Raw genomic sequence first — 20,713 nt, 5'->3', positions numbered from 1 at the left:
TCAGGTGAGGACACCCACTTTCCAGCCTCTTCAGCAGCAGTAAAGATCCGACAGCTTCCGGGTTCGGCCTTGAAATACCGTCATACCTCCTCTGCGAGGTTTCAGTCCCTACCCGGCTTGTTGATGTATCAAACGAGACATCAATTCTACTGCCGACAAGTCCCACTCTGTGCAATGAGGACACTCACCCAGTGCAGCCAGCCAAGTAAGAGCCTCGTTCGAATCGGGTCATGGTATGTCTGTAGCCTCAATGTGAAAGTCTCTGATATCTCAAATTAGTTTTCTCGAGTGCAGTCGTTCGGTGTACCCACTCCTGCCCCCACCCACATGCGATGGTAGTAGTGCGAAATCGTCGACATATGGTTGTTCTGCCCCAATCGCCACCAGCGCCATGAAAGGTCTGCCGTTGGCTATGCATGTCTGGACTACTTTGCGAATGTTTTCCCGGATTGGAAAATTCCAGAGACATTGGACGCGGAATCCGAATGCAGACACAAGTTTGCTTAATGAATAGATCTGTTCTTGATCTCGTACACGAGAAAAGATCAAGGATCCTTTAAAGCTGATCAATGTATCAACACGAGTGAATCTGGTATTTCAACTCCAACTCTATACCTTCAACATCACAACGGCTAGACCACGCCGAACACCATGGGTATCAAACGAGGTGCTTGCAAAGGGCCAGCGTCCTCTTCGGCCACTTCTGATCTTCTCACTCACCAATCTGGACAACTTTATGTACTGGATGATTTGATACGACTTCGTGCCGCGGATGAGGTGCAACATCCAATCCTCGCATATCCCAGCTCTGGGACGGCAGTTGCAGCCTACAATTATTACACGGGTCAAGAGCTGAATAATCTGATCGATCATGCGGCAACAATACTCATGGATGCCGGGTTTTCTCCTGTGAGATGACGACTCTCGACCGCCTGACCTTTCATCATAGACGCTGACTTTAAATAATGTTATAGACTCACGAAGACGGAGATCTCGTTGCTCTTCTGACTCTGTCAGACCTGAACATGGTCATTACGTTTTTTGCATTGAGCCGATTGGGATATACGGTGATGATGCTCTCTCCCCGCCTGTCTGCAGATGCGTGCCTCTCGCTCTTGGATAACGTCGGATGCGATAGAATTTTGCATGGCCCGATGGCCAGTCTTCGGACGATGGTGGACGATATCTCTCAACGCAAGATGATCCGTTGCCGTCCAGTACCTGACCTGAGCTACGGTAGGACGTGTGAGACGAGCGTTCTGATTGGAGTGCCCCAAGATTGCGACCTGGAGACTCGACGTAACAGAGTCGCCTTGATACTCCACTCTTCTGGGTCAACGGGGACACCCAAGCCGCTTTTCCTCACCCATCGATCCCTAGTAAGACAGTCCCTTCATGGGTCTGGCCTGACTACATTCAATCCATTGCCCTGGTATCATCTCCACGGTCTTACGTCAGCTCTACAAGCAATTTCGGCGCAAAAGACGGCCTTTATGTGGAACGCTGCCTTACCTCTGACAGCTCAATCGGTCGTCCGCGCTCTCACTGCTGCACGCCCCCAATCCATCGCGGCAGTTCCATATTTGCTGCAACTATTGGTGGATGATCCGCGGGGAATTGATGCTCTCCGGGCTTGCGAGTTGGTAACGTACGGGGGTGCACCATGTCCAGATGAACTCGGAGAACGGCTTGTCAAGGAGGGCGTGCATTTTGGCGGTTTCTTTGGCCTGTGAGTTCGTACTTGCTGTTTTCTCCCTTTCTTCACCTTGGTGCAAAATTTCTGATCTTCCTATAGAACAGAAGCGGGCTTGGTTGCAGAGTCCATTTCCCGGCCCAAAGGAGATCCCTACTGGAACTATTTGAGCTTTTTGGATGATCTCAGCCCATTCATCTGGATGAAACCGATCGGTGGCAATCTTTATGAGGCTGTATATTTGAGAGGACATCCTGCTCTTACGAGTTCTAATTCGAATGAGCCGCCAGGCTCCTTTCATTCCAGGGATGTCTTCACACCTCATCCCACGATCCCGGGAAGATGGAAGTATGCTTCCCGAATCGACGATCGCATCGTACTCGTCAATGGGGAGAAAGTTCTCCCCCTTCCGATTGAGGGCTTTGTCAAACAAAATCCGCTCGTTCACGAAGCAGTGGTTGTTGGTCTGGGGAAAAGTTCCCCCGGCATGTTGATCTTTCAAGCTCAAGAGGTCGAACAAGCAGACGTGTCGAATGACGAATATCTGGAAGCAATCTGGCCGACTATTCAAGAGGCGAATTCTCGAGCGGAACAGTTTTCTCAAATCTCCCGAGATTTGATCGCAATTTTGCCTCACTCGGCAAAGTTTCCGCGCACCGACAAGGGCTCGATGATTCGTGCCCAGGTTTATTCCGACTACGCATCGACGATTGAAAATCTCTACCTGCAGTCGGAGAGTCAGGATGGTATTATTCACACGAGCGTGGATGAAACCCAGTCTATTCTTCTGAAGCTTTGCCGAGACGAATTGTCAGTCCACATCGAAGATGCGAACAGTGACATTTTCAGTGCAGGGGTGGATAGTCTCAAGGCCACTCAACTGAAACGACTCATTATGCAGAATTTTAAGCTTGACAGGCACGCTTTCACGCAGAATGTGGTTTATGAGACTGGGACTCTTGCAGCCTTGGGAGAGCACATCTGTGCTCTACAAGAAGGATCTGTTACCGAGAGAACTCATCGTGAGTTTGAGCTGATGTCGAATTGGATCCAAAGTTACTCCTCGTTTGAGGGCCATATTCCTCGACCGTCAGTGTGTCCCGGAAGAAGATGTGTGGTTCGTCACTCCCTGTTTTGCAAGCCACTTCTCGGTCTTTTATTTTGGACAACTAATTCATGATGTTCCAGATAATCACTGGAGCAACAGGCTCTGTCGGTGCCCATGTGCTTCACGCGCTGCTTCAGGACGACTCCGTGTCGACAGTCTTCTGTTTAACAAGGCAAAAGTCGCCTATGAAAGCAATTTTCGACAGTCTCAAGGAACGAAGGCTTTTCCTAACACGCGTGCAAGCATCGAGAATCCAGGCATTGTGTAGTACAATGGACCAGCCCGATTTGGGCCTGTCAAAAGAAACCATTGAGCACATACGAGAATGCGCCACGGAGATCATTCACGCTGCCTGGCCCGTCAACTTCAATTTGCCTCTGGTTCAATTTGTCTCTCATATTCGGGGCGTACACAATCTTGTTCAACTTTCGCTCTCTGTGCGTCAACCAAAACCTGCAGTGATGCTTTTTTGCTCTTCCATTTCGACGGCACTTGCTTCGCCATCAACTTTTATAGCGGATCAACCTCTGAATCTCCGCGATGCTTATATGGGGTATGGCCGCTCCAAGTTGATCGGAGAGCACATTGTCAGCAATGCTCGCCGCTCTGGGGCAAGATGTTACTCTTTACGAATTGGACAAGTGTCTGGTCATTCGAGGATGGGTCTCTGGAACGACAGCGAGGCGATCCCCTTGATGGTCCGATCTGCATTGACGCTCAAAGCACTTCCCGACCTTGACCACACATGCTCGTGGCTTCCAGTCGACAAACTGGCGTCGATAATTGTCGAGATCAGTCAGACCTGTTCGTCGAAAACTGAGTACGTGGTGACTGAGCAGAGAGATCCGATTCCATATAAAGGAGAGCACTGGGCACATGGAGCTGATTCAGGGGGGTCTGCTGTGACCGACGATTCGATCTACAACATCTGTAACCCCCGCGACTTCTCATGGTCGGCCTTCCTGAATTCCCTCAAGCGCAACGGCTTCCAATTCAATACAGTCCCCTTCGAAGACTGGATGAAGATGCTACGGCAGAGTGAAGCTTGCGGTGAAGAGCATATCAATCCGGCGGTGAAGTTGATCGACCATTACGAAGAGATGTACGGAAACAGTTCGATTCTGAGGTCAAAACATTTCCACACAACCAAAGCGGAGAAAGATAGTGTCACGATGAGGAAGGGACAATTGCTGACGCTGGAGAATGGCATTCTGAACAATTACGCTCGAGATTGGCTCAATCGATGGATGGCACCCGAATCCAAGTGAGCTAAGGTTCACCTACAGATTGATTGCCAATTCGTTGGCTGATAGGATTTAATCGAATTTTTATGGGATACTGATGGCAGACTCGAAAGTGTATCGGTGATGAAGCTCACCGTGAATTGAATGAGAGAAGAAGTGCAGCCTGCATTTTGGATACATCAGATATGGGGCTTGTGTTTGTTTATTTTGGCGTTTTGTCTGCCTTGATGTGGATGTTAAGATGATCTACTAGTAAGCGGTGTTGAGCCGGACAGAAATTCCATTTGAGATACTGTCAGTCAGTAACAGGCCGGCAAGACTCGATCCGTCCACGGTTATAAGTTTGCCAGATTTATCGGGGGGAAATGCAGCTGAGATTGAAGAAAAGTGTGTGCATCATCGCCTTTCATTGACTGAGATATTCTTATCAAGTACAAAGTAGAAGGCTAGTGAGAGAGATGAATGTCACTTATGAAGGAGTATGAGAACGAGTACGAAAAGGAGGGTGAAGTGGAGGAAGCTGAAGCTTGCAGGGGATGAATTACGTGTATGTACTTAAGACAAAGGAGACTCAAGATTTTGCACGGTATCGGTGCATTTTTCTATGTGATTGACGTGCATACGTAGGCATGTCCAAAAAGCTAGATAAATTCGAGGTCAGGGTCAACATTTCCATATCTCGAATTGATCCGCAGCCCTGGGATGTATCAACAGCACATCTATGAAGGGATGAATAACTACATCAAGCCGACGTTGAACGCCCAGCTCAGTGCCGAATGACTCGAACAATTCTCAATGATACAAATTTGGATAGAGGACTTCACTGGATGCAATCGCTTCAAAATAAGTGGTATTGGTATTCTATGTTGATATCTGAGAGGATTCACAAATTGGACGTCCATGAACGTCACGAGAACCTAATATACATGGGCACAGACGATCAGACCCTCGCTACGATCTCGATGAATCGCAGATTCTTCTTGATCATAGAAAATCAGACGGAATAAAAGAAAGGCATGGCTGCAAAAGGAAAAAAAGAAAGAAAAAAAGAAACAGGCTGAGAGTAAAAATAAGATCGGAAATATTGACGCTTTTAAATCACCAAGCCGACCATGAACGCCGCGATAAGACCGGACAGCTGCACGGATGCTCTACCTGCAGCTCCGGTGAACGGCGTAAAGACGGGAGCAGCCGCGGTACTGGATGATCCTGGCATGGAGCTGGCAGCGGCAAAATCGATGTCATTTGCGGTAGCGATAGCCATGGGAGTGGGCTTGGCGTGGGATACAACAATAGCCGGCGCTGAGCTCCCAGACCCGATGGATACTCCCGGGGCTGGAATAATAGTTGGCAGGGGCCGGTCGGATGTGACTTTGTTTCCAGACTCAGTGGCGGCGACGGGGTCAGCCCCATTGGGAAGCCCAGTCGCCGTGCTGTCGGGAACATGCGCACCGGAGGAAAGAACGTCTGCTGGGACGGACATGGCTGTGATTACAGCGGCAGGTTGCGTTTGGATTTGCTGGGCCGGCTGTGTCGTAATTGAAGGCGCAGAGACGATCGATTCCATGGTAGTGGTTGCAGGGATATGCGCAGCATTGGTAGTCACAACAGGGCCCTCGGGAGCGGCGTTATTCTGGGACATGTGGGCAGCAGACGCAGAGGATTCGGCGATGGGGCACAGAGTGGTGGTCGATGTTACGAACTTGGTCACGGACTGCTTGGTAGGGCTCTGCTCAGGTTGTCCAGCGACGGAGACACCATCGGCACCCAGCTCTCCGACAGTGCCAGCAGGGGTGACGGGATTGGGCACATCGGTGGGCATACTCGTCGCGGGCGAAGAAGTCGAGTCTTGACCAGCAAGAGTCTCGACAATGGGGCCGGGGACGGAGCGATAGCCAGTGGCACCAGGTGCAACAGCAGTGGTATGGGGGACGTCGGTAACTTGGGGAGCTGAATGAGTTTGACTAGCTGGAGGAGCTTCGGGAGCGGTCATTGTTGATTGGACAGGATGGGCAGGGGCCGTCGCGATGGTGGCTTCCTGGGCGGTTGAGTGGGTCGAGACCGAAGAGTGCACGGGCTGGAGAATCGCGTTGGCAGCGACGCCGGTTTGGTAAATCTTGACCGAGTTGATTTCCCAGTAAGACTGCTCAAATGCAGCGGGGTTCTGAGCGACGTAGCTGACGCAGCTCGTCATGGGGTCAGATCCAGCCATAGGGCAACCAGACTTGCCATAGACATTGCCAGCCCACTCACCACAGAAAGTGGTGTCAAAGATGAACGATTGGGACTTGAAGCTGCTGGCAACATCGCAGGCGTCTTGCACAAGGGCCATAGGAGTACCAAACTCGGTGACGTCGGGCTGGCCGCTTGTGATAGACGCAGGAATCGAGGCACGAGCGAAAAACCAGATCTTGACAAATTTCTCGGTCCATTCCATCGCATAGACACCACCTCCTTGCTTATTGAAGGAGGTACCGTAGCTACCCTCGTGGCCTTCGATGACACAGCCTACTGTTCCCAGGTCCTCACCACAGCCCGTAGCGTTAACGGCTCCCGTCATACCCGTTTCCGTAATGCTGCAGGTTCCAGCAGTGTGCATGACAATTTCGTTGTGATTTTGCATATTGACGCCTTCAATAATATCGATCTCACCGTCATGAGGCCAGTTCTTGCCCACGGACCAGAAGGCCGGCCACGTTCCGCAGGTGCTGGCAGGCATATGAGCCAGATCGGCAATGACCAAGGAATGGTCATAGAATTTCTTGGTTCCAATACGGACCGACTCGCGGCCCTGGTCCGTAGTTTTCAACGTTGTCTTGTGATCGACTCCAATGTACACACTGCCAGTCTCGGTCACCCGGAGAAGACCTGCATCTCGGGCGTGTGATTCGTCGACATACTGCACGAAGCCCTTGGTCGGATCGCTGCCAACGTGAAAATTGAAGTAGTCCAAGAATCCATCCCCTTGCCAGTTCTCGACCAGCTGGTACTTTTCAGTCGCCGTTGCGACGGGGGCGGCCAGAAGGGCGAGGAAAAGCGAGCCAGCGCTGAGCGAGGGAGAGAAAGACCGCATGATACTCCTTCGCGGGTTCGTGTTGACCTCGGGATTGAACAGATATTCAGAACGATCGAAATGTAAGTGAGCAGGCCAGATGCTCACTTGCAGTACACAGGAGGGAAAGCCAATAAGTGGAGCAGAGGAAGGGAAAAAAAGAACAGAGAGAGGCAGTAGCTCACTGCTAAAAAGTAGGTGCAAGGGACGGAAAGATGATGATAGATAAAGAGAGAGTATGTGCTCTACACACAAAGCAGATTGAATGAATGAAAAGCAGACGATCACAGACCGTCAAAGAAAGGAATGAGGGAAAGGAATGTATGAGGAACGTGGATCGGGGGAGGAAAAAGAAGGAGCAAGCGGATTGCGTCGCAAGATCGCATTCTCCCTGATATTTGAAGCGCCCTGGTATTTGGGACTTCTTTCGCTTTGTGCCTTTGGTTGCGAAGTATCTGCCTCCAACAGGCCAAGGCTCCACTTCACATGGGCGATGTCCCACTTTCCAGGTCCAGGCCCCGCTTCACGATTCGTACATTCCGTTAGCGACCCGCTTTCTTTCAGGAACGGGCTGCAGCCTCCCTGGGTAACGAACCCGTGGCGGCAAAATCGCTGGGGAACATGGCTGGCAATGTTTGCTGAGCGAGTCTCTTGTGCTTCATTGCGCCCTCGGAGAGTATACCTGCCTACCACTGCGTCCATCTCCAGGCGCTGTTGAGTGCATGCTGAGCTGATTCACGATGGGGTAGAGGGATGGCGATTCGCTAGTCAGGGGCTCGATTGCAACCTGGTTGAGTGATTGGCGCGTACACACGGCGGCTACGGAGCGGGTGGATTCCTAGCGGGGCCGCCTGAAACGAACCTTCACGAGTCATAAGTGGACAAACCATGCCAGTCAGCAGCAGAGAAACCACGACAAGCCAATGGAAGGCTCCAGGGCAGACCAGCAGTGATATCTCAAACACTGGGCGAAACAGACCTAAGAATTTGATCCAATCGCCACTAACTTTGACTGCCAGGCACGGAGGTCACCCAGGTAGGCAGACGTACCACTTTCCCGATCGACTTTAATTCGCGACATGGACGATCGAGGTAGGCGTCGGCTCACCCGCTCGATAATGGATCTCTGTGCAGCTGAGGGATCTTGGTCAACAACGAGACATTGAACGGTCGTTTCGAGGCCGTGCTTAATGGTTGCCATATCGACATCTACATTCTTGACGAGCTCCCGGGGGTGATGTGGTTGCGTAGTGCGACCGGACCAAGTATAGCGTCACGAAACGCCATGTCAGTCCAATGAGATGACTGAGCTACTCCGGCCAGAACAAGTCGACCGAGACAAAAAGGAAATGACTTGATTTTCGACGGAGAGATGGAATCAAGCAATCGCGGTAGTGTCCAAGAATAGAATCAATAGTGAGTGACCTGTTGAGGGCGGTAAGTAGAGGTGCACGCCACTCTCCACCAACTTTTCCTCCTGCACGTGCCGGCACGTCTAGAACAGGAAAGAACAACCAACCCATGCAAACACCACTGGCCCGCTTTGGACACACACACACTCAAGGCTCAGGAGTAGCCAAGGCTTGGCACTATATACTCGAGTCAATAATTGCCCATAGAGTACGGACGCATATCCCATATCAGAATCTGGCCGAGATTTTCCGTTCCATAAACTCTAGGTTACACCCCTAACTAATCTGGGGAGTTAATGTTCGCAACCTAGGTAGTGACATGTTTAGAATTGCCCGAACCCCTAGGAGTCTGGTGAGATCTATGTTTCTGGTCCCAGCTTTTAAAGGCATAGTCCGTTTGTCAAGCTGACAAGCTACCTAATGCACCAATATACATCTATGGATATTGATGCAGACAATCCAGGAAATCATTTACATGGATGACGAGTCTCGTACCGGCTGGATATCCATGTTATACAGTACAGATTTTCATACATGCCGTAAGCTCAAAATGCATACCTATCAATTCATCGTGGTCCATTTCCATCAGATCATCGGGATTCTGTACATTCGGATTCCCATCCATTTCCACCTCTACAATGGGTAGATCTGACGGCGATTCGTCACATTCAGCCCGCCTTGGTCTTTGATTTCGTACCTTTCTCCCGACCATGGATGAGGGGTTGTCTGTTGGGAGCAGACTTCCATACTTCAATTCAATTATGAAGTCACACCCCCAGAGCGTCATCCAAGTAGATCATAATTCGACCTGTCCTCTTCATCTGGGCGTTCTTCCCTACCCTGGGTTTCCGGACTGGTCGATGTGCGCCGACCCAGTCTATCCTTTCCATTCAGAATGTGAAAAGGATCCATAGCGGCTTTTTCGTCTTGAGCTATTCACATAGATCACCATCAGCCCAGGCTCTACGCCATGATATCGCAAGGAAGTGAATCTCATGTCCTCTTCCACTTCCGACACATTGTGAATCATACAAGTTTTCAACGAATACTTACCGATCTCGCCGCCTGTCTCTGCATAAGACGAGACCATAGGATCTTCCAGATCAAGTCCATCTCCCAGCAGAGGAACTCTGGGCCTTCGAGATTTGCGGAATAGTTTCTTCCCTGCCCTTTGCGTGAACGACAGATCAATGACACTGTGTGGAAGTGGCGACTCGCTCTCGCGATCGTAAATGATTTCCACCTCGGTGACCGGTGGAGTATTCATGACTCCCCGCGCGGCTCAGAAATCCGACTGAATACTCAGTGTGAATGAGTGGTCTTTCGGTACAGAGACAAGGAGCTCGGAGACCTTTTGCGGTCAGTGTCGTGAAATGATGTCCGTTCAATGCGCCGGGACCCCGTCGCGCGGGATGGGACGCCGGCGTGAGCAGTATTTATATGCCAAGGTGTCCATCAACTATCACTCTGATCTCAGGCCACAATAGCCACCGATGGCGAGACGGGATTGTGCTTATGGATGGAAATCTGGATAGTGAAACCATACGTTTATCTCTTTTCTAGCGTCCTGATTGGCCCTACCTTGTATATGAAGGAGAAAAGTAAATTTTGGGGGCGGCCTGGACTGACTGGGAGCTCGAGCAAGAGGTCAGTAAGTATCTAGTGATTGAATGTGATCTTGACAAAGCTACTCAAGTAAACCCCAATCTCGCAGTGATCTACCACCACCTATGTCGAATTGGATTGACGCCTGTTTTTTTTCGAAATCTGATACCTGTTGAAGCTTACCAAAAGATTCGTTAGTAGCGATTGTACATCTGGCAAGAAGAGAATCCTTCTGGAAGGGGGGCCGAAGACCTCTGTTTGATGTAACCATCTTGCCACGGCGACGGCGACTTTGAAAAAAAAAAAAGCCATTTTCCCTTTCGTCAGGAAACCACAATAAGCCTCAAGTGGCTAGCCGGAGCGCCACTCCGAGAGGCAACCGAGGGGCTACTGCAAAGGATTCCGGTGAGTCAAGACTATTCTCCATCCATGGGGCACGGGGAACCGGTGGTACTGAAAAGAATCAACATACTGAGATCTGCGAGCCATGAATGGGTGCAGTGATTGAAACCGTGAGAAGACTTATAGCCGGGTGTACTATCCGGCCGATCCAGGCCAAAAACCAATTCAAGTTTGAACACTGTTCGACGTTGTGAACGGTCAATCAGAACCTGGGTGTAGAGACATTCTTGTTTGCCCAGCAAGAGAAAGATTACAAAATGCGTGAGAGAGAAAGAGAAAGAGAGAGATCGTGTATGGTCGGAGATTGGGTACCATCAAGTAAGCCCTTACCTGGGATGCAGGTTGTGCATACTACGTGCATAGTGACCTTGCAGCCTCAATGCGCCCCCTCCCTACTAGACCAGGGTTGAAGATCGCTAATTTGACTAGAGCCCTGTTTTTGCAGCAGATCAATCTCCAAACAGGCAGTCATCATAAATGGGATCATCTTTCTAGGCATCAAAGCTGTAACTAAGAACATAATCTCAACTGCTTGACCGATATAAATTCCCATCCTTTCTACATTAGCTCATCCATGTCTGATTCAGACTAGAGGCGCGACAAGTGCATGTTCATCGTACGGATGAGGGGGGCATCTTCACTAAGACTTTCCCAGTGGTCAAAGAACATAGCACGCTGCGTGTAGGTAACTCGTAGCTGGTGGGCTCAGCAGGTTGCTGAGTCTATACTCTATACTCGCGCTCAAGAGGTCACTTACGTATCCTTTGATGGAGCTGGTGCGACTATATCAATTGCATTGATGGCTGGTAAATTTAATATTCTTGTCTCCATGATAGCAGATTGCTGGATTTTAGTCTAAATGAGGCAGGTCCTCCGGATCGGGCCACTTGCGAAATATATCCACTAAATGATCCTTTGGAGCGGCCATCAAACTCGAGACAGTCGGGTATGGAGAAGCTGGGAGATTGGGATGAGCTCGTGTGGGCGCAAACCATTTCGTGCGGCCAAAGGACTTGGCCAGCCGCTTGCTTTCCTCCGCCGTGATGGCCCCCTCAAGTTTGACCAGGTCTTTCGATTCTTCGACGTGAGCGTGAGAGGCCAGATCATCCATGAGAAGGGTGACAGTTGAGATGAAACGCGGGTCTGAGGCGGCAAGGTCTTGAAAGACCTGTAACTTTTCCTTGATCTGTAGTTGGTGTGAATTTGACTCATCTGGTGGACTTGCGACTCCGCAACGATACAAAACCATCCGTTTGTTCGTTCTCGCGAGGCTCCAGGGACAATCAGGTCTTCTCTGGCTAGAACTTACCGTTTGATTCTGGCGCCGATCTTGGGTCGCTTCGCCAGGTCCCAGGTATCGGTCCAGCGCGGGGAAAAGAACAAGCTCTTCACCCACGACGTGCCGCGCAAGCCCCCAGGTCAGTTGATTTTGGAAGCGAGTCTGCTCATCAGGGTCGTCGCTATGGACCAAGCGATCGAAGTATGCCTGCAACTCGCGGTGATCAGCACTAATGGCATCTGTCAGACGGTCCATTGTCTAGCAGGTCGGAGAGACACAAGCTTGCTCGTCCACTAGATCACGGACTTCTGCTGCGCTGAACTACTCTTTGCAGTAGGACTTGTCACTCTTTTTGACCCAGGATCGCCGGGGACCAGTGCCCCTCGGGATAAGCCCTACTCATAATTTTTCTCCCCGCCGGCCATTCCTACCATGGCCTGTCGAGATGACTCTGGGGGGTGGACTGCGAAATGGATGTCAACATGACGTGCATATTAGAATATTCGATGGACCCAGGAGTCAAGACCACCGCAATGTTCGAAACGAGTCTAGACGCGAAGGCCTTGGCACCGGATAGCTTCCGCAGCCTCGACCCGTATTTCCGAGTCAATGGGGTCAAACCCTTTCGAGGTCCGGAAACTGCGTGGAGTGTGTCCGCTGTCCACAATTTTAAGGAGATCCGATGCAACGTGCTTGCGACTCAGACCGTGCCACGTATGAGCTGAAGTCGGAGTCAAAGACCGAAGGGGGTCAGCGGGAGCCACGGTGCATAAGCGACCGAATGTAAAAGGAAACTGGGGTACGATCTTCGAAGTAGTGACTCTTGTGGATGGAACCACGCGCAGCAAGGCGGGGAGAGCCTCCACTGGACGACTGGCTCGAATGGATCATTGGAGGGCGTTGGAGAAGGAGAGAAGCTTTCCCATGACTCCGGTTGAATCCCAGTGGGCGATCCCGTCGCATCATCAGGGTCGGCACGGGGTCGCATCTGGTGCGTCGTCGCGTGCAGGCTGGGCGAAGGATTGAGTAGAAAGAGACATCCCCAAAGGAATCCGCGCGTCTTCCAAGACCTGCATTGCCTGCCTGCCGTCCTCCCCCTTCAACAGCCCGCCGCTGCATCTCTTCAAGCAGAAGATTCAATAATCCAGCGAATCATGCAGCCCATGGCTGGGGTTGGCCCTTTGGAGTTCACAAGCTGGAAGCTGGGGCCTGGCTCATAAGTTTCTCTGTCGAGCCCTTCGAACTTGTGCGCTTACATTCTTACCTTTCACTCTCACTCTACTCGTTTTCAGATGCCTCTCATCTGCGTGGGCTATGAGATTGCCGGCGTCGCGGTTTGATCAGAACCAGACCACGTAACGCTAAGAAAATTCCGCTGCTCCTTGCTACTACTGTACGTCACTGGAATGCCCCCTCGGACAGCATACCGTTATGGTGTATACTCGAGCTGAGGCGCTCGCGAGAGATCAGTTCCTCATCTTTGCCACAGACTCCACATGAGCTTATCCCAGCTTGTTCACTCCGCCCCTTGACCAGAGCAATCTCTCCAAGCTGTGAGGAAACGAACCTTGAATCGCACATCACAAACGCTGGTGAAGCGACTCACCCACGATGGAGGGGGGTTCAGGAGGAGTGATCCCACCGCAGGAGATCTCGCGGGGCATCTGCACCCGCCTCACCCAGTGGCTGTGGCCTGGTCGGTGGAGTCTTGGTTGTGACTCTTCAACATCGACTGGGCTTGGCGGTGCACCCTCGGGACTGGCCGCTGCCTCACGCCCGCAACTGCAGATCGAGCCCCGTGCGAGCGCCTCGCTGGACTGCAAAGCCTGCCGAGAGCGGGGGATCGTGTGTGATCAGACCCGACCACAGTGTGGGAAATGTTACGAGCAGCAGACTCTGTGTTTTTACATCAGCCCAACCTACAAGACAAAGCGGCTGACGAGGACGAGTCGGATCAAAAGAGTAACCGCAGAAGAAGGGAATCCAGATCACCTCGCTAGCAGCGCCTGTCTGCTTGCCTGCGCCGCTACCGACGACTGACAACAGTGGGCAGGGAGAACAGGGTTTCACGATAGTTGACTGATCCGCTTGTCTTGTTCGCGTTTTTTTTGTTTGATCCCGAGAGGTTGCAATCTTGTGGCGAGGTGAAGGTCAATCAGAGTTTCGAGGGCCTAGCCCATTAAGGAAACGGCGTGTGGGGATGTTGTGGCTGTCCGCGGGGGGGGCATGGACTCCATAGTATGGAGATGCCAGGGGATCACGAAGCACATGACCAATGACGAGAGACATGAGACATGATTTTTACAGTACTGTACACATCGCAACAACGAATGAATGTTTCAGCATCAGTCCTCATGAGGGTCTTCCAAAAAAGATAGTCGACCGAGGATGTTGAAGGAGGCAAGATTCGGGGCAGTGTCGTCCTCGGAAAGTAGAACCACACACCGCCGGGAGGGCCTCCTCCGTGAAGTCAAACTCGGAGTATGGCGACCGTGAGGATCACGAGGAGGATCTGCCTGGGGGAGTGGGTTTCGGCTTCACATCGTCAGGTTGGGCCCCCGACCGAGAGAATTGCCGTTCAGATCCTATGGAAATCGGAGTACTGTCACCCGAAGCTACTCCACTGCCTGATACATATCGACAACGACTCACAAGAATCATCATCGGCGAGAACGGAGATGATTTCTGCGATCTCTTTCTGTTCGATGATACCCAGAACAAATCTTCCAGGCCTTGATCATTCGTGCCTATCGTCTATGAATTAATCTCTTGACCGTGACGCGAGATCTACCTTTTGGAACCTCATCTGGGTCACCTCGCATGCGTGACCAACACCGACCGTCGCACACACAGCATTAGCAAGGTGCGAAAGTTGTCCATACTTACCCCAACGTCAGTCGTTCTGACCCCCGTTTTAGATGGACTCGGAATATACGCGACTGGCAGACACCATCCGCCAAAAGGCCAGCGCGCACTCCAAGCCACGATATCTCGTGGCTATCGCAGGAGTGCCCGGCTCGGGCAAGACGACTACGGCGCAAGCCGTGGTCCAGCAGTTGAATCAGGACCCAAGCATTCACGCCACTCTTTTGTCCATGGATGGGTTCCACCTGCCGCGCTCTGAACTCGATCGCCTTCCCAACGCCCAGGAAGCCTACATTCGACGTGGTGCCCCGTGGACCTTTGACGTCAAGCGATTCGTCAAGTTCATGCACCAACTTCGCCAGTGGTCCGACAAGACGCCGCGGGCGGCGTCAAAGACCGGCCGGTGGGCTCCATCAGAAGTCATGCAAGCTCCCGCTTTTGACCACCAAGTCAAAGACCCAGTCGAAGATGGGGTGGTGATAACCCCCGAATCGAATATCATCATTGTGGAAGGGAACTACCTGCTCCTCGATGAGCCTGGTTGGCGTGATTTGGCTAGTCTCGTGGATTATCGTGTCTTTGTCGATACCGACCTCCAAGAAGCTCGAGATCGTACCGCCAAGAGACATGTACTGGCGGGCATCGAAAAAACCTTGGAGGATGGGTATCGACGGGTGGATAGTAATGACTACTTGAATGGGTTGTCCATCAGGGAGAAATTGATTGGGCCAGATTTGGTGTTGAAGAGCGTGAGCATCGATCAACGGTGATGGACCTTTATTTTTTCAGGTAGCTTTGATGAATTATGTCTGGACATATGACGTTTTTCAGTGGGTTTTAGTTGCTTCCTCAGTGATCGGTAAATTGCTCCCTGCCCAGGCGTCGCCGCGCGTCTGCCAAACGACCTTTCCCTCTACACCAAGTAAAGCCTTTCCCCAATACTTTGTCTCCCGTCTCATTCTTTGATCTCTTGCTTATGGAAGAGATCTGCTAGTGTCAGTACTACCGACAACTAAAGCTTGGTTGCATACATTTTCCCCAATAGGAAAGATGGAACTCACTTGGAATTTCTGGCATCCATGACGCTCGGGACTTGCAAAAGAACTCTCCTTTAGGTGGAAGCGCTTCTGGATCATCAAGGGACCCCACGCAGATATAGCGGAACTGGTCCTTTGCATTCTCCTGATGAGTGTCAATGAGGATCTCTGACCCAATCCGCCACAGCCTCTCATGTGGTTTTTCCTCAAAACCAAGTTGACTATTTCGCAGCACAAACGTACCCCAAACTCCAGAAGAAAGCTTCCACAAGTATCGCAGAAGTGGCGATAAATGGTCACCCCGGACCCATTATCTGCGGCATGCTCCTTCGGCTGGCCTTTGGTCAAGTGAAAGACATCCTTGGACACTTTGGCAGTTAGTCCGTAGTTGGTTCCGAACGCTTTCTACCCACCCAATCACCCAGAAGACATCAGCAACAAATTTGATAGAGCACGTTGCCTCCTTTGTGTGGATAGCCTAGGTCGAAAGTTGATTTCCTGCTCCGGCTGGGGAAAAATTCAAGGGGCAGCTGTAAAAGGAGGCTCTACTTTACAGTTTTGACAGTGGCAAATTGTTGTACGTGCATCCTCTGTCGATTCGAGTCGGAGCTCGTATTCAAGCTTTCGGCAGTAACAGGATCCAGTCAAGGTCGGCATGGTAATGGCGGGTTGTGTCGTGCCTGGAAAGGACTTGTGAAGTACTGGATGGACAGAAAGTATCTTGAAAAGCCGTGGCTGGTCTCTCTATATTGGGCAATACGTAGATGCCAAAAGATTTCTTGAAGATCAAATCTGAAGAGTTTCACAAGCTGGAGCCGCATACCTTAGATACTTATGATCTTCCATCAAGTAGATTGGAAATGACGGGACATTGATCACTACATCGGTATGACGTCATTCTATATTGATATTTGCTTAGTGCACGTGTTTGCAGCCCCCAGCGAGAGCCCTGAAATGCACGTTTGATGGGAAACTGCGTATCTTGTCAAGAAACAAGCGTAGGTAATCAGAGCATGGTCAGTCGCATATGGAGCCAGGCTGCAAAATTGATGACAGAATAGCAATCTGTAGTGCTGCATGTTCTTTCAGAATATATATATGTGACACCCCTTTATAGGAACATGTTGAAGTACGTGAGGTTCTAGAAGCCTCGCGGGAGGCATTTGGTTTGAATACATGTTAGAGTGAAGAGCCAATGGGTGAAATTATAGAATGTAGACCGTAGGAGAGGGTGATTTTTGGGCAGTTCCAGAAGTATAATACATAAAACAAGCTCCTCGGTAGATCAGAGTTCTGGCATAGGTATCAAGACATGATCACAATGGAAGAACCAAAGATCATCCAGACGCTACAACCCTAGCCCTCGCTGGGCTCAGTTAGAAGCTGAGTTTGAATTGATCAAATCACATTATTTCTAATGAGTCGTCATCAGGCTTGTCTAACTTCTCTCACGCAGGTGACTGTCCGGTCGTTAGAGAGTACAGACTGGAATCAATCAGACCGGTCAACTCCCGCCATGAGCTTCTCTCTTTGAGCAGAGCTGGCACCTTCCCAAGAAAAACATTTTCAAAGACTTCCCTTGAATAGAAGTCACCTAGGAAACATGACTTGATATAATTGAGGGTCGAACACGAAGGATCGCCGTATTTTTTGGGCCACAGCCCGCCGCCCCGTTTGTCCCACTCGGCGCCAAGCACGGGTGGCACTCCAGCAAAGATGCAATGATTGCCCAAGATTGTTTTCCCCTTTACTACTTTCTGAAATTTGGATGTCCGTCATATGATATGATGGAGTACGACCGTGGCGACGAGTGTGGAATCAAAAATTGTCGCATTGTCGTTACCGCTCGGGCTCACGAAGTTAGTTCCGCGGACGTGATGTGATCATGACATAACGCACGCCTTCTCCGTTCTCAGTCAAGAACTTCAATTGTGAACTCGTGAGCTATTGCCAACCGCCACACATCATACTCGCAACGAAGTTCCATCGAACGACCCAGAGTTCTATCATCGTCTAGGAAGACAAGCGGAAATGGCAGAGTCACGGGCTGGTTTTAAGTCACAACTGGAAAAGAGACCAGTCGTGTCTTCTTTCCTGTTCACCGGCAACCTGGGTTCACAGAGGGTCGCATTGTTCAAGCGCAGCGACAAAGTCAGGACCTATCAGTCCGTTCTTTCCTCCTTCACCCACCCTGAAACATCGGGGCCCGAACTGACTTCATATAAAGACATTGCCTTGCTCCGATATCAGGCAGCATTGAGACAGGCGAATTGCCCATCGTAGCCGCCTGGCGCGAAATCAAGGAGGAGACAGGTCTAACGTGCCAGGACATTGAGTTGTGGCGCCAAGGGACACCGTATAGCCTTGGGGACCCCTCGATCGGCCGCGAATGGATCATCTACCCATTTGCTTTCCGACTCAGGAATACCCATGAGGGTGGAAGGGGGGAAGCGGCCATCAAAATCGACTGGGAGCACGACGGGTGGGAATGGTTCAATCCCAAGGATGTGGTCGATGATGAAAGCTTTGGAGGTGTGCCTCGACTGGCCGAAAGCCTCCGCAGAGTCTATTTCGAAATGTGGTTAAATGACAGCGCCAGCCGTGCCCTCCACTCTGGCCTGGTCCAACTGAAGAACGACCACTCCAGCGGCTCCCATGAGCTCACGACAATTGGGATCAAGGTGTTTCGCGATACCATCATTTACCTAGAGAACGACAAGAACTGGTGGGATACTGTTCGTATCGTTGCCTGGCACATCTGGAAGAACGGCCGGGAGAGCATGGGGTCTGCAACCTTGAATGCTTTGCTGAGCATTCTGGGCGACCTGGATCAGATCAAGGACCGGGATTTGCAGGGCCAATGGAGCAGCATCCTCTCACTTGTGGATCGCCATCTCGAGAGTCGCCACAAGACCGCTACACATATTATCAAAGCCTTTGATAGCTATCTCCAGTCGGCCTATTTCACCAACTTGCCGCCAGAAAAGGTCCACAAGCTGACAGTTTTAACCCTCTCCGCAAGTTCAACCATTCGAAATTGTATCTTGAAGATATTTCAGTCGTCGCCCATATCACAGCTTGATCTCCGAATTCTGGAGTCAAGACCTCTTTTCGAAGGGGCAAGTATGGCTGCATCCTTGCTGTTCGAGTCCCAATCTGCACTCAAAGATTCCGAGACGAAACGCTTCCACATCAGCGTATACACTGACGCCGCGGCTGCTCTCGCTGCACAAGATGTCGACTTTGTTCTGCTAGGTGCAGACCGCATCTCGGGCTCAGGTTCTGTCAGCAACAAAGCTGGGTCACTCCCTGCTGTGCTTTGTGCGAAGCATGTGAGCCCGAGAGCCAAGATTCTTGTGTTGAGCTCACAAGAGAAAGTGGCCGAGCCAGCTGATGACTCTGAGCATCAAATCGAAGAGAATAATCCGGCCGAAGTGACGAATTCATGGTCTCTGAGCGAACTAAAAGGCTGGGATGTTCTTCAAGAACATTCGACAGGCCAAACACCATCTTGTTCTGTCACTGTGAGAAATCCCTATTTCGAATGGGTTCCGTCAGAACTGATTGATGTTTTTATTACCGAAGATGGCCCAATGAAGCCGTCAGCAATATACGGGAAAGCTGTTGAGGTGCAGAGGAAGACACATAGGTATTTTGGTTTTCTCTGGTCTATGTCGATTTGAGGCGTGGGGGTCAATACCTACGTAGTTGCTTGTGGCAAACAACAGATATCGCACTGTCTGGAATCAAAAGTGATCACAATGTTGCGCCTGCACCCCTCGTGTCTGTGTCGACTTTTCGTCAGCTCTCAACCCTGACGCGCCGTGATTCCTATCTCCTTTCCTCTCACATAGCATCACCACCCTTCTCTTGCGTACTCCATCCGCATTGATTCGCAACACACGCCTCCATGGACTCGGTGTACCGATTCCGGTCTGATCCACGGCTTCGTTTTGAACATGGAACGCACCAGTTCATCTCTCCAAACACTGGAGTGACTCTCGAGTACATCGTTTACCGCCCACCTTGGGCTATGAATCATGAGCCCCGAGACAATTTCATCATGGTCCAGTGTCCTGGATGGGGTATGGGATCACGATATCTCCAGCACTTTCTCACGGAGTTGTGGGCACCACCCTCCCGCCGCCGTGGCCGTCGTGAACATGAACCCTACACCTTGATTTTCCTTCATCCACGCGGTACTGGAAATTCTTCGCAAATGCCATGGTCCGAGAAGATGAGCACGATGGATATGGTTTCTGACGTTGAGGAGCTCCGTCTGCATCTGGGAGTGGATCAGTTTCCCGTCATTCTGGGCCACTCCAACGGTGGCTCCATCGCTCTGGGCTATGCCGAAACCTACGTTGACCGAGTTAAAAAGCTCATCCTAATTTCTCCCCACGTTCTCGGTCAACCTGACTTGCGCCTCGTTGATCTTGCAGCCACCCAGTATGATCCTGCCTACGGTAATGCATGGGAAAGGGCCACTCAGCTGAAGCCAGTCTCAAACGAACAATTCACCAAGGAAATGCACAAAATCTGGCCGCTTTTTTTCTTCGACCCTCCCACACACGTCGATGGCCTCGTGGACTCTTTCGGTGGTGAAGAATTCTCAGCTTGGACCTTCCTCCGCCAGAAAGCTGCCGATCGCCCGTGGAAGAAGGCGCAGAAGATGTTCCTTGACCTCAGCCTTGTACGAGCCGACACACTGATTATGTTTGGGCTGGATGACTTTTTCGGTCGTGAGGAAGTTGCTGTGGCTACAAAGGAAAGAATCCCTAACAGCATCCTCATCCGATACAGAAATTGCGGCCATTTCCCCATGGTTGAGAGGGAAACGGACGTCCTCAGAGATATTCGCCGCTTTATCGGAGGTCGCTCTCGCAGAAACGGAGAGAAGAAAACATGATGGCCTCTGCAACTGCTTCATAACTGTGGGGGCTAGTGATCTGTCTGGACTTATTATGGCTTTGGGAAAGGATGCGATATTGTATGGTTATGTACGAGGAGGTTATT

The 20,713-nt window shown here is 50.9% G+C and overlaps 10 protein-coding genes across 10 annotated transcripts; 6 read left to right on the top strand and 4 right to left on the bottom strand.

The window, feature by feature from the left end:
• Positions 1–651: 651 nt before the first annotated feature.
• Positions 652–4,069, top strand: POX_d06134 (uncharacterized protein; the record flags this gene model as incomplete). The annotated part of the gene is made up of 4 exons (XM_050114959.1): positions 652–909; positions 975–1,729; positions 1,796–2,810; positions 2,882–4,069. 4 exons carry the CDS (start codon positions 652–654, stop codon positions 4,067–4,069), a joined length of 3,216 nt encoding a protein of 1,071 aa, XP_049969910.1.
• Positions 4,070–5,138: 1,069 nt separating this feature from the next.
• Positions 5,139–7,118, bottom strand: POX_d06133 (putative endo-1,3(4)-beta-glucanase; the record flags this gene model as incomplete). Its single annotated transcript, XM_050114958.1, has 1 exon — positions 5,139–7,118. The coding sequence occupies one exon, from the start codon at positions 7,116–7,118 to the stop codon at positions 5,139–5,141; it is 1,980 nt and encodes a 659-aa protein (XP_049969909.1).
• Positions 7,119–9,292: 2,174 nt separating this feature from the next.
• Positions 9,293–9,776, bottom strand: POX_d06132 (uncharacterized protein; the record flags this gene model as incomplete). Its single annotated transcript, XM_050114957.1, has 2 exons — positions 9,293–9,441; positions 9,563–9,776. The coding sequence occupies 2 exons, from the start codon at positions 9,774–9,776 to the stop codon at positions 9,293–9,295; spliced, it is 363 nt and encodes a 120-aa protein (XP_049969908.1).
• Positions 9,777–11,366: 1,590 nt separating this feature from the next.
• On the bottom strand, positions 11,367–12,050 carry POX_d06131 (uncharacterized protein; the record flags this gene model as incomplete). The annotated part of the gene is made up of 2 exons (XM_050114956.1): positions 11,367–11,702; positions 11,826–12,050. 2 exons carry the CDS (start codon positions 12,048–12,050, stop codon positions 11,367–11,369), a joined length of 561 nt encoding a protein of 186 aa, XP_049969907.1.
• Positions 12,051–12,265: 215 nt separating this feature from the next.
• POX_d06130 (uncharacterized protein) lies at positions 12,266–12,821 on the top strand (the record flags this gene model as incomplete). The annotated part of the gene is made up of 2 exons (XM_050114955.1): positions 12,266–12,509; positions 12,586–12,821. The coding sequence occupies 2 exons, from the start codon at positions 12,266–12,268 to the stop codon at positions 12,819–12,821; spliced, it is 480 nt and encodes a 159-aa protein (XP_049969906.1).
• Positions 12,822–13,406: 585 nt separating this feature from the next.
• Positions 13,407–13,835, top strand: POX_d06129 (uncharacterized protein; the record flags this gene model as incomplete). Its single annotated transcript, XM_050114954.1, has 1 exon — positions 13,407–13,835. The coding sequence occupies one exon, from the start codon at positions 13,407–13,409 to the stop codon at positions 13,833–13,835; it is 429 nt and encodes a 142-aa protein (XP_049969905.1).
• Positions 13,836–14,713: 878 nt separating this feature from the next.
• Positions 14,714–15,430, top strand: POX_d06128 (uncharacterized protein; the record flags this gene model as incomplete). The annotated part of the gene is made up of 1 exon (XM_050114953.1): positions 14,714–15,430. The coding sequence occupies one exon, from the start codon at positions 14,714–14,716 to the stop codon at positions 15,428–15,430; it is 717 nt and encodes a 238-aa protein (XP_049969904.1).
• Positions 15,431–15,615: 185 nt separating this feature from the next.
• POX_d06127 (uncharacterized protein) lies at positions 15,616–16,354 on the bottom strand (the record flags this gene model as incomplete). The annotated part of the gene is made up of 4 exons (XM_050114952.1): positions 15,616–15,647; positions 15,722–15,842; positions 15,941–16,102; positions 16,247–16,354. 4 exons carry the CDS (start codon positions 16,352–16,354, stop codon positions 15,616–15,618), a joined length of 423 nt encoding a protein of 140 aa, XP_049969903.1.
• A 1,374-nt stretch (positions 16,355–17,728) lies between these two features.
• On the top strand, positions 17,729–19,380 carry POX_d06126 (uncharacterized protein; the record flags this gene model as incomplete). The annotated part of the gene is made up of 2 exons (XM_050114951.1): positions 17,729–17,862; positions 17,925–19,380. 2 exons carry the CDS (start codon positions 17,729–17,731, stop codon positions 19,378–19,380), a joined length of 1,590 nt encoding a protein of 529 aa, XP_049969902.1.
• Positions 19,381–19,607: 227 nt separating this feature from the next.
• POX_d06125 (uncharacterized protein) lies at positions 19,608–20,606 on the top strand (the record flags this gene model as incomplete). Its single annotated transcript, XM_050114950.1, has 1 exon — positions 19,608–20,606. The coding sequence occupies one exon, from the start codon at positions 19,608–19,610 to the stop codon at positions 20,604–20,606; it is 999 nt and encodes a 332-aa protein (XP_049969901.1).
• Positions 20,607–20,713: the final 107 nt, after the last annotated feature.

The sequence above is a fragment of the Penicillium oxalicum genome, chromosome IV (assembly GCF_001723175.1).
Source record: "Penicillium oxalicum strain HP7-1 chromosome IV, whole genome shotgun sequence".
NCBI classification, from domain to species: Eukaryota; Fungi; Ascomycota; class Eurotiomycetes; order Eurotiales; family Aspergillaceae; genus Penicillium; species Penicillium oxalicum.
This window is presented reverse-complemented; position numbering and strand designations above follow the sequence as displayed.